At 44.2% G+C, this 12723-nt stretch overlaps 1 protein-coding gene across 1 annotated transcript in view; it reads left to right on the forward strand.

Annotated features, from left to right (window-relative positions):
• The window catches only part of CACNA1D (calcium voltage-gated channel subunit alpha1 D), a 339389-nt gene that overhangs the window by 157882 nt on the left and 168784 nt on the right, over positions 1-12723 (forward strand). The window contains exon 4 of the mRNA XM_004615165.2: positions 4483-4622. Coding sequence (XP_004615222.1) covers positions 4483-4622 — 140 coding nt within the window. The remainder of the gene's footprint in view (positions 1-4482; positions 4623-12723) is intronic.

Consider the following 12723-nt stretch of genomic DNA (forward strand, 5'->3'; position numbering starts at 1 on the left):
CTATCAGCTTCATTGAAACTTGAGTTCTCCTCTTCTGCTCTCAGAGATCTTTTCACTCGTCTCCACCCATCCATCCTTCCAGCCAGCCCTGCTCCCTCATCAGAAAGCCTGATCTAGGGGGCCAGGCATGCGGCTCCCCAGGAGAGCATTTCCTGGTACGTGTGAGGCCCTGAGTCTGATCCCAAGCATGGCAAACACAAAGCAATCCTGACCCCTGTCGCTCGGCGCGCCTCCCGAGGCGCTGAATCTCCCTTCTGGGGTGTTGACTCTCAGGGATCATCCTATTAACTGAATAACCAAGCATGAGCACTTCAGTGAGCACATATAAAGTACTCACGGGTACTGCCACAGGTCGGGGACAAAGGAATAAAGCACAAAGCAAAACTGAAAGGGAACAGGGGCAACGTGAGGTTTAGTGATGCAGGTGGAACTTTCAAGAGGAAAAACCACTGCAGCTAAGTCTTTTCCTGAGTTAACCTTCTCAACACCAAGTCTGGAATGAATAGTCAGGTTGCTGGGACACATCTCCCCATGGGGCCAGCACTTCTTCTGCAGGTGAGCAGGCCTCAGACCAGCCCCGCCTGGTGGTGGACAGGACACAGGGCTAGGAGCCCAGAGATCTGCTTCCTGCTGCTCAGCCACTGATCCCTGTGCTAGTCCTTTTTTCAAGAATGGTTTTCTCTGGGGCTGGAGCCATAGCACAGCAGGTAGGGCGTTTGCCTTGCACGTGGCTGACCTGGGTTCGATTCCCAGCATCCCATATAGTCCCCCAAGCACAGCTGGGAGTAATTCCTGAGTGCAGAGCCAGGAGAAACCTCGGAGCATCACTGGGTGTGACCCCCCCACCCCCCAAACAAACAAGCAAAAAGATTTTGTGTCTGGTTATCTGTTTTTGTCTTTTGTTAGGTGAAATGCCACTACTTAAAGGAGATAAATCAGGTTCCAGAATTTCAGACTTTGAGGCATTATTTCTTTGTCTTGAGATCTCATGTAGATGTTTGTCCATCTAACAGGTGGCTCTGGTTAAAATGAGTCAGAGGATTTTTTTCTTTTTGGGTCACACCCGGCGATGCACAGGGGTCACCCCTGGCTCATGCACTCAGGAATTATCCCTGGTGGTGCTCGGGGAACCATATGGGATGCTGGGAATTGAACCCGGGTTGGCTGAGTGCAAGGCAATGCCCTACCTCCTGTGCTATCGCTCCAGCCCCAGAGGATTTATTTTAAAGGAGGTTTGACTGGCCCTGCTTATGAGGATCCCTGCCAGTGAGAGGAACGCCCCGTTTCCTGACCAGTTCTGGGCGTTCTTCATCCCTGCCATTGCTGCTCTCTCCACGTGTTCCTCTGTCCCGGCCCCAGACCCTTCTCTGTGACATTTCCCATGAACGCCCGTTGTACACAGCCCCACCCCCGTGTGGGACTTGCTCTCCTGGTGCTTCCTTTATAGCGCGGTCCATCAACCTTCTCCACTGAACAGTACGTTAGAGAAGTAGAGGTTTCCCCTTCCCGTCATGGTTGTTTGGTGAGATCTTTTGGGAGGACAGGATAAGGATTTTTAGGGGGGAGCTCACAACTGGCAGAGCTTAGGGATCAAAGGAGGGATCAAACCAGGCCTCCCCCTCCTGCCTCAGGATCTGTTTTTCTTTTTACATCACATGTTCATAATATGGTCACTGTCACTGTCATCATCGATTTGCTCTAGCAGGCACCAGTAACGTCTCCACTGTGAGACTTGTTACTGTTTTGGGCATAGCGAGTATGGTATTGTATGTTTATAAATCACCCTTTTAGCAGCAGGGACTGGAGGCTGGGACCCCACTGGCGTCTGGGCACACACTCCTGGCCTATTCTGCAGCCTGGTTGGTGCAATTGTTCGTGAGCAGAGTCTTTGGAATAAAGAATCACTTTTTTTTTTTGGGGGGGGGGGGTTACACCTGGCGATGCACAGGGGTTACTCCTGGCTTTGCACTCAGGAATTACTCCTGGCGGTTCTCGGGAGACTATAGGGGATGCTGGGAATCGAACCCGGGTTGGCCGTGTGCAAGGCAAATGCCCTACCCGCTGTACTATCACTCCAGCCCCCAAGAATTGCTTTAAAGCCAGGTTATATTTCTTACAATCAGCTCCATCAAGTGAAGCTCTCAGGATTTTGACAAGAGACACCAAAGTCTTTATAAAGGGCAGAGAAGGGGGCAGGGGAAAGGAATAAAAGAACCCTAAACAATTCAGTTACACTAATGGCCCCTGTATTATTGTGACACAATTACTCTCCAATAAAAAGAGGAAAAACAAGCTGTGTTTGGTAGGTGTACACCCTGTTCCCTGCCTTGTTTTTCCGCTCTAAAGTATAGTGCTGCGTTGACGTAGGGACGGAACTGCTATGAATATTGATGTCAGCAACGCTTTCTCTCCTGTGCCCCCCGCCCCACCCCACCCCGCACCCCCTGGGCCTGGCCTAGTAAATAAAGCAGAAAGGAGAGAAAGAGAAGAGGGATTGTGTGGGGAGAGTGCTGTTTTCCGTGGACCCTGCCCTGTCAGAAGTCTGAGGGTCCGTGCTTGGCAATCAGGGCCAGATACCCCTGCATCTTCAGGAACAGTTTTGCTGGCAGTTAAAGGAGCAGCATTATATATCCCCCCAAGCTGTGGGCCAGCGGCCCTGCCTCACTGAAGCCTTCCTGGATTTCTCCTCCCTGCCCAGAAGCCAAGTCAGCTCACCAGCTCACCGCTCAGAGTGCCCAGGGGCGTGGGTGAGCCGCCCTGGAGACTACCCGCGAGATTTGCAGGAGTAAGAGTGTAATCATGAGAGGCCGAGGGAGACTCCGAGAGTAAACAGAAGAGTCCTTGGGGGTGTCTGTGCATGGCTGGAAGGGCGTGTGCGTGCTGCTGAACTCGGGACCTGCTCAGAAGCCACTTGCGGGGCCCTGAGACACATCTGCAGGGGGCATCCTGGCTAGGGAAGGAGGACTGGAGGAGAGGGGGTGCAGGGTGGGTGTTCCCAGGCTCCTCTGGCTGACCCATATACAGGACTGGCCATACTGCTGCCATGCGTCTCCAAGGGCCCGGGGGACTCTCTGGAGGGCTGGCTGGAAGAGACCCCACCCGGAAAGGAGAAACCCACGAACTGGCTTTCTGAGGGCAGGAGTCTGGGGTGCAGCCATGGTCTAGGAGCTCCCTGGTGGTAAAGAGGAAGGAAGAGTTCCGGGGCACGACGCGGCAGTGCAGCTTGAGGTAAAGTGAACCTTCCTGAGTGGAGCCCAGGTCCAGTCCCCAGTGAAAAACCCCAGCCCTGGCTCAGGGGATACCGCCTTATTGGGGCTCCTGTGGCAGGATGGCTCACTTGGCAGTGCGCAAGGTGTCCAGACCACACCTGTGCCACATCACCCCTTTGGAGGCTGAAGCCCCTGGTGGAGACACTGCAGTGCCAGCTGAGCGGGTGAGGAGCTACCGGGTGTTTCCGGGGGTCCGTGGCCCCTTGTGCTTAAGTCTCTTGTCTCTGGTCTCCCTAAGGTCTTGGTCCCTTTCCTCACATCCTGTGGAGGAAAGTCACATTAGTGGATTTGATGGCTTCTCTGCAAGAGGTTTAAGACCGATGAGTGTGCACATGGTTACAGCTGACACTTGCCAGGAAGGCCTCTTGTAAAATTAATTGCTCGGTCCATATTGCTAATGAAAGAGGAGCTGTAGAGGGAACATCTGAGTCTTGCCACGCAGACCTGCTGACGGGCGTGTTTCCCACAGCTCAGGGAGCTGCAGGCCTTTGGCTGAAGAGGATCTGAGGGTGCTCCTGCCTGGAGCCCTGTGGCCACCAGCTGGGAGTGGCTACAGGGCTGTCACAGGAGCCAGGATCAGGCTGGGCCCAGGCTCTGCAGAAGGCTGCATGGTGACAACTCAGCAGTGTCAGTGGACCAAGGTGTGTGCCAGGCAGCAGGCAGTGGGTTTGCTGTTCTCAGCCATTCACCAGGCACGGTGTGATGAGGACTCTGGGGTGCAGGCGAGAGGAGGGATTTGCCTGCGTCCCCTCACTTGCCACTCAATGACAGAGCAGCCCCTGACACAGAAGCCTGAAGTGTGCCCGAGAGGAAGATGCCTCTTCATTGCCCCCGAAGGATGCGCTCCTCAAGCCACCGTTGGAATCTTCGTTGCGCCCTTGTGCTTTTCTGGGCCTCATTTGACCATCTCAGGAGGAAAACATGCTGCATCTTGCGCGTGTACTGATCACAGATGCACCCGCCACGTCCACCCTAGGCCGGCTCAGCACACACGTGAAATGCAACTGTACAGCCTCGAAGGAAAAGCGTTTTACACTTTGTTGCTTATGAGAAATTTAGTGTTAGAATTAAAATGCCTTCCTGGCTCAGGTGTGGTGCTAATTGTTTTGTTTTTCCTAATAAAATCTCGCTGGGCGAAAAACACTTTATCTCGGAGATGTTGATTCTAATCCCTGTTTCTTTTCTGCTTTTGTTTCTGCCTCTCTTTTCACAGGAAAAAGTAGAATATGCCTTCCTGATTATTTTTACAGTCGAGACGTTTTTGAAGATTATAGCGTATGGATTGTTGCTACATCCTAATGCTTACGTTAGGAATGGATGGAATTTACTGGATTTTGTTATAGTGATCGTAGGGTAAGTAAGTCGCTTTTATTGGGGAGGGGCGAGGAAATGTTTGGAAAATGGGAGGTGGGGAGTAACAGAACAGTCTTTCAGGAGAATCTGGTCATTCTTTTGTGTCGGTTGATGGAAAACAAAACCCCTGTAGAGCTCTTCAAACTGGGGATTATCACCTGTTATGGAAGGAAGCTCTGATGATGAAAGTTTATCTGACAAGGTCTTGAGTCTCCACACTTAGATCTGCCCAGCTGGTGATCAGAATCAAATGGGTAGAAACTTACCAGTTGAAAACAAACAGTCAGGAAGTCATAGTCATGTTAAGAGTCGTGAGGTGTTCTGCTACTCAACATCCCTTGAGCAAAACCATTCATTCTTTTCTGCTGACTTGTGGGGGAAATTCTGGCATGTTACTCTTCCATCTTAAATAACAAAGCAAGTGTCTGACTAATGTCAACTATCTGGCATAAAATAAGCTAATCCAGAAAAATGCACAGACCCAGACATTCTCCTCAAGTCTTGTCACAAGAAGAAGACACCAACAGTGCTAGAGGAGAATGTTAAAATAACGCAGTGCAGGCTGTGTTATTTTGGTCTTTCCACCCCTGGAAATATTGCCAGCGAGCGAAAAAGGCATCAGTATCTTTGAACCAAATACCCATGTAGGAAAAGAAGATCATTCCTTTTGCAGAGCCAGAGTTACTTATCTGTCAAACGCGTTGCTTCTTAGATTTGCTCTTATAGAGAGTGATGTTAAATGGTCTCTTTTTAATCATAATTTTGTACTGCTGAGTTTTGCAGTTAAGAAAGTGATCTTTCTTTCGGATTAGTCTTTCATCATGAATTCTTTGGCTTTTAAGGGAAAACTAATAATACCCATGAATGTTGGGAGAAGGGGATCATTTTTGAACTTGTCCTTTCAAACCAGGAAATTTAAATGACATCCAAAGCTGTGACCCAGTGAATTTGTGTGGGGGTCGGGGAAGCAGGGAGTTTTCTTTTGCCTAAACTACCTTAGTACAAGAGTGCCTAGGATGTCAGTGCAAAGGCAGAGCAGAGAAATTGTTCTGTCCCTTCCTGCATTTGGTGAACCTTATCAAGGCACCAATGAGACCAACAGCCTAGGTTCTGCAATAGTCTTGCTTTGCCTCTCCTGGCCCTGTACTTTATGTTGAGCTAGAGGGCAGAGATGTTATACACCATTTCTTTTGTTCCTGACCTACAAACTCTTTGGCTTTCTGTCTGAAGACATTTTTCAGAGCACAAGTGTGTGGCTGTCTCACTGAGTTAAAGAGGCAGAGATGAGTTAGGGAGGCTCAGGTGGTTCGAGTTTGAGAGACACAGTATGGGAGGGACAACAGATGTCAAAATGTTTTGGGATTCTCTTGAGTTTAGGCTGAAGACTAAACTTTTCTCACATGGATTCAGAATCCATTCACTAGGGACAAAGGAAACCTGCATGCTGACTGGTATAACTCGGGCTCATTCAGGTTTAAGAAGTGTTCGACATCTGACCAAGCAGCATAGAAAGACTCACTGGATACCCTACAGTGGAGACCCAGGAGGGTTATCAGTAGTTGGGCAAACCTGATTCTGGAGTTAGATTAGTAACCCCCAAACAAATTAATTAGTTTGTAATTAGCAAACTGCAACCAATGAACCAAACCCATTCTGCCACCAATTTTTGTAAATGGAGATTATTTTTTGGTAATACATATACACATGTGTTTACGTAATTTAATAGAATCACTTAGTTCCATATAGTCAAAAATATTTTCTAGGCATCTCTGTTCAGGAAAAAAAAAATTGCCAGTCCTTGAATATCTGAAACCCTGATTGGTGGTGTTTGAAAAGAGGCCAAACTAGAGCCATCCTGATATCCTAATGCTTCAGTAGCTTAACTGCCTCCCAGTTTAAAACTCAGCTTCCTGGGGGCTGGAGCGATAGTACAGTGGGTAGGGCATTTGCCTTGTATGCAGCCGACCCAGGTTCGATTCCCAGCATCCCATATGGTCCCCCGAGCACCACCAGGAGTAATTTCTGAGTGCAAAGCCAGGAGTAACCCCTGTGCTTCGTTGGGAGTGTGTGACCCAAAGAGGAAAAAAAAAAACCACAAAAAACTCAGCTTCCTTAAAGGAAGACAGAAAGATCCAGACGAAGAGTCTGACACCTAGCCAAATTTTACTAGATAAATGAAGAAATATAACTTACAACCTGAAGAGATTCCATCAAGGAAAACAGTCCTAGTCATGGCAGTAATGCCCAATTAGTATGTAGATAATTACAGGGCCGGAGAGATAGCACAGTGGGTAAGGCTCTTGCCTTGCATGCAGACAATTCAGGTTTGATCCCTGGCATTTAATATAGTCCTCTATGCACTGCCAGGAGTGCTTCCAGAGAGCAGAACTAGGAGTAACCCCTGACCATATCTGGATGTGACCCCAGATCTAAAAATAAATAACTAAATAAATAGTAAGTAGATAATTACTTGTAAGGCTTGAAAAACAACTCTAACAAATATGTTATGGAATTATAAAATCTATGACAAGAACAGTATAAAAACCAAAGTGGGAAAAATGGAAATGTTTCTAGAAATGTATCAGGAGCTAGAAAAAGTGTCTGAAGTGGAAAATTCTCTGGATAGGCTCAACAGCTGATTAGACATGATAGAGAGAAAATAATGCAAGTAACTTGCAGCTATAGCAGTAACTCAGAGAATAATGATGGAGAAGAAATAAGTGTCACCTTACTAAACTGTGTGTCACTATCAAAAGGCCTTCCCCCCACCCTCGTATAGTTCAGCTCACATGAAAGGAAATAGGAGGGAGATTAAAAAGAAAACACTGGAAGAAATTTTTCTGAATTTTCTAAATGTAAGCCATAAATAAACAAGTTCAACAAAGCCCAGAAAGAACATTAAGAAGGGGAAAACTACATCAGGGCACAGCGGAATTAGAATTACATCGTTCTCATGACCAAGTAGAGGGGGGAAGGTAAAGAGTGGAGGGAAAATTCACCACAGAGTTTGTCAACTGCTCTTCAGGCCAGACGAGAGGGCTGGGGGAGGTGTCAGCCTAGAATTCCTTCTTCCTTGAAGAGATCTTTCAGAATTGAAGTAATTTTTTTTTCCTTTGCTTTTTGGGTCGCACTCAGCAATGCTCAGGGGTTACTCCTGGCTCTGCACTCAGGAATCACCCCTGGCGGTGCTTGGGGGACCATATGGGATGCCGGGGATTGAACTCGTGTTGGCTGCGTGCGAGGCAAATGCCCTACCCGCTGTACTATCGCTTCAGCCCCTGAAATAATTTTTTTTTACTTTTTGGGTCACACTCAGTGTTGCGCAGGAGTTACTCCTGTCTCATGCACTCAGGAATTACTCCTGGCAGTGCTCGGGGGACCACATGGGATGCTGTGAATAGAACCTGAGTCGGCCTTGTGCAAGGCAAACACCCTATCTGCTGTGCTATTGCTCTAGCTCCCTGAAGTAATTTTTTTTAATTATTTAAAAAGTTTTATCATAGTTTAGGTACAACTATGCTAAAGTTTATAGTGTTGATATATATGGCTCATCCCGCTACCACTGAGATCCACGTGCCCTAATCCTCCCCCAAAGCTGAGAATTCATTGTTAGTGTATCTTAATACATGTTAAGGAAAATGCTTCATGCTTAAGGAAAACAATAATACACAGAAATCTAGATCTATCTGTGCAAAAGGAGAAAAGAATACCAGAAGGAGTAAGCACCAAAAAAAAAAAAAAAAAAAGGAATAACTGCCACTTTAAGATATCTTTAAAAATAATTATTTCAAGCACAAACATGTCCACTATGGGGTTTATAGCTACAATGAAACTTAAAATTGTACAAAGAACATAAATAAATAGACACATGCTGTTGGAAAATGCATGTATTGCAGATGAACGGAAAACTATTGTTTGAAAGTAGATTGTGATTAAGTTAAAGAGGTATATAGGAAACCCTAGAGAACAGCCTGGCAAATCTCAGTCCAGAGACCAAATCTGTCTTGTTGCCTGTTTTCCCACCACCATCACATCGAAAAATTATTTTGCTGCCTGCGTTAGCAAAATAAAGTCTTATTGGGAGACTCATGGTTGCCTATGTCTGTGGCTATTTGGTGTTAGGATGGCAACATGAAGCAGTTAGGTTTGTAAATCATAAAATTTTTATTGCCTGGAATTTTACAGAAAATTTTCTGCTCAAACTTTCTGTGGCATAGTCACTAGAAAAATAAAGAAATATAGTTAATAAGTTAATTCATTGGAAAGAAATCCTTATTCATTAGAGATGTGTACTAAATACATAGCACTGTAGCACTGTTGTCCTGTTGCTCATCAATTTTCTCGAGCAAGCACCAGTAACGTCTCCATTGTGAGACTAGTTGTTACTGTTTTTGGCATATTGAATATGCCACGGGGAGCTTGCCAGGCTCTGCTGCGTGGGCGGGATACTCTCGGTAGTTTGCCAGGCTCTTTGAGAGGGACAGAGGAATAGAACCCGGGTCAGTCGCGTGCAAGGCAAACACCCTACCCGCTGTGCTATCACTCCAGCCCGAATTTATTGGAGATTAAATGGAATTTTTTAAATAAAAGTTTATTAAACAAAAAAAGGTAGGAAGAAGAAAATGGAACACTAGACAACACAAATAGAAAACAAACAGTGGGGCCAGAGTGATAGTACAGTGGGTAAGGCCAACCTGGGTTCAATCCCCAGCCTCCCATACAGTGCCCCAAGCACCACCAGGAGTAACCGAGCATGGTTGGGTGTGGCCCCCAAACAACAACAACAACAACAAGACAAGAAAATAAACAGCAAGATGTTGTATTTAAACACAGAGAAACCCTTAGTTAGTTAATAAATATTAATCAGTATTTTTGTAACAAAAGTCCCAGCTCTATTGTGTTTATTAGAAACCTACTGTAAATACAAAGAAAAATAATTTGAAAGTAATATGCCCTGCAAAAACTAATCAGAGGGAAGCTGGAGCGATAGCACAGTGGGTAGGGTGTTTGTCTCGCACACGGCCAGCCCAGGTTCAATCTCCGGCATCCCATATGGCCCCCTAAGCACCTCCAGGAGTAATTCTTGAGTGCAGAGCCAGGAGTAACCCCTGTGCATCACTGGGTGTGACCCAAAAAGAAAAAAAAAAAAAACCAAAAAACTAATCAAAGGAAGCTTTTTTGGCTTAATGATATCTAAGTTCAAAGTAGACTTCAGAACAAGAAAGATTATCAAGGATAAAGAAAGTCATTTCATAATGATGAAAGAGAGTCATTTCTTTATGAATTTATGATCTTCCTAAGTTTATGCATAGATGGTATATTAATTCACATGTATATATAAGATAACTTTAAAATGCGTGAAACAAAATAAAACTAAAGGAGTTGACAAATATATAATTGTAGTTGTTTTTTGGGGGTGGGGCTCACTCAGTAGTCTTCAGGGACTACTCTCATCTTGGTGCTTGAGGATTGCCCCCGGTGGTGCTTCTGGAGATCAAACCCATGTCTCTGGCATGCATTCCAGCTTGTTGAGCTTTCTCTCTGACCTGGTTGTAATATTCCTCTCTTGAGGTACTGGTGATAGGACATCTGCACTGCACTGCACTGTAGCACTGTCATCCCGTTGTTCTTCGATTTGCTTGAGCAGGCACCAGTAACATCTCCATTGTGAGACTTGTTGTTACTGTTTTTGGCATATCGAATACACCATGGGTAGCTTGCCAGGCTCTGCCGTGCTGGCAGGATACTCTCAGTAGCTTGCCAGGCTCTCCGAGAGGGCCGGAGGAATGGAACTTGGGTTGGCCCCGTGCAAGGCAAACACCCTACCCACTGTGCTATCGCTCCAGTCTCATTATAGCTGTAGATATATATTTTATAATACAGTCAGCAAACTGGATTTCACATTTTTAGAAGACTCTACCAAATAGAGCAGAATGCACTTTTTTTTAAATTCATGTACATGGAACCCTCACCAGGAGAGACATATTCTGTACCATAAGCCAAACCTTGGAGAATTTAAGATGAAAGGCATCCAAAGTTATGTTTTCTAAATGATTTTCTGGAAAGATTGTATGAAGAAGCATGTGACTTTCTAGATAGAGTAGCCACAAACATTGGAAGGTGAAAATGTGAAGATATTACTATATACATTTTAAAAGCATGAAGTTTTTAGGAACAAATAGTGTATTAAAATGATTAAACCTTGCTGGGAGAAAATCAAATACAGTTAACTAAATGGAATGATATACCATAATTATGGATTGAAAAATTCAGAAATGTTAGGATGTTGCTTTATCCCAAGAAAGTCTGTAGATTGAATCATAATGCAATTTTAGCAGGATCTTTATAGAGATTGACAAATCTATCCTAAAATTTATATAGAATTTGTACTCTAATAGTCTCCCAAAATCTTTAAGCAAAAACTGTAATCTGATCTTAAGGCTTACTGCAAAATTAAAGTAGTCAAGACAGGGTGAGACTGGTATAAAGAGAACATATAAATACCAGTGAGATAGAATAACGGTCAAAAATAGACCCAAATGTATGTGACAGTTGATTTTAAACAAAAGTGTCCTGATAATTCAATGAATTAAAGAATCACTTTTCAACAGATGATGATGAACAATTTTCCATATGGGTAATAAAATAATTTTTATTTTTACCTCATACCTCAAATGAATTATATATTCTTTACGTAAATGAATTTATGTAAAAGCTAAAACCCTAAAATTTCATGGAGATAACATTTTTTATGTCGGGGAAAATAGGCCACACCCAGCAGTGTTCCTTGCTCTGCACCCAGGTGGGGCTCTGGGGACCATATGAGGTGCCAGGGATCAAACCCAAGCTGGCCACATGCAAGGCAAACGTCTAACCTGCTGTACTGTCACTCCGACCCTATAGAGATTTCTTGTACTCAAAAAACACTAGCCAGATAAGTAAGTAAAATGTGTACTTTAATAAATTGAAGACTTTAATAAAACTGAAAACTTTTCTGCAAAATGACTTAATGAAGAAAGTGAAAGGTCAGATGAGCAGCCCAGGGAAAAATATTCACAGTGCAGCTATAGGACAACTGACTTGTATTCAGAATCTATAAAGATCTTCTAACTCGGAAACAAGATCACTGAAAACATACATGAGCAAAAGATTTGAACAGATCTTCCCAAGAGTTATGTAAATGGACATCAAGGGCCAGAAAAGATGTTCAACATTAGTAATTAAAGACATGCAAAATAAAACCACAGCAACTTAGCACTACCGACCCACTAATTGCTTATAGTGAAAAATGTATTACTAAGTGTAAAGTGAGAAACATCCCCAATATTTACCAGAATACAGAGCAAGCAGTACTCATACACTGATTGTAGAAATGAAAAATAGCACAATCATTTTGGAAAAGGCTGCCAGTGTGTCATATGACATCCATATGACCACATTACTAGCGCTGCTCTTAGGTACTTATTCAAGATAAGCAAAAACATGTTCACAGAGACTTTATTCATAACAGATATTGGAAACAACCCAGTATCTCTCAACAGATGAATGAATAAACTCATTCTGGTATATTCACACAATGAAATATCACTCAGCAATAAAAGGAAATGAACTGCTGATAAATGTACAACTTGGATGAATCTCAGACATGGTGAGCAAAAGAAGATAAACAAAAAGGAGAACATGCTGTTATGATTCTATTTATATAAGATTCTAGGGAAGAAAAAAAAATGTGGATACCTCAGGCCAAACTTGGAGGAGGATTGCAGAGGGGTGAGAGAACCATTTTAGATACTGGAAATGTTCTGTAACTTGATTGTGACTTAGTCTTATCCCTTTATCATAATTCACCATATGCACTTTAAATGTGTTTTATTACATCTAAATTGATTTGTAGTAAAGTTGATTTTAAAAGTAAAGTCAAATTTAAACTGAAGCTAACTCTTACTGCATCATACTTAGCAACCAATTAGAATAGCCCCTTAAGTGTGCTGAAGTGTCGTCAGAGAAAGAAAGAGTGAAAGAAAAGTTAAAAGGGAAAGGGCGAGGGATGTAACTCCAGTAGAGCACCTGCCCTGCATGTGCCCTGCCCTGATTCAATCTT

This window comes from Sorex araneus, chromosome 4 (genome assembly GCF_027595985.1).
Source record: "Sorex araneus isolate mSorAra2 chromosome 4, mSorAra2.pri, whole genome shotgun sequence".
Lineage (NCBI taxonomy): Eukaryota > Metazoa > Chordata > Mammalia > Eulipotyphla > Soricidae > Sorex > Sorex araneus.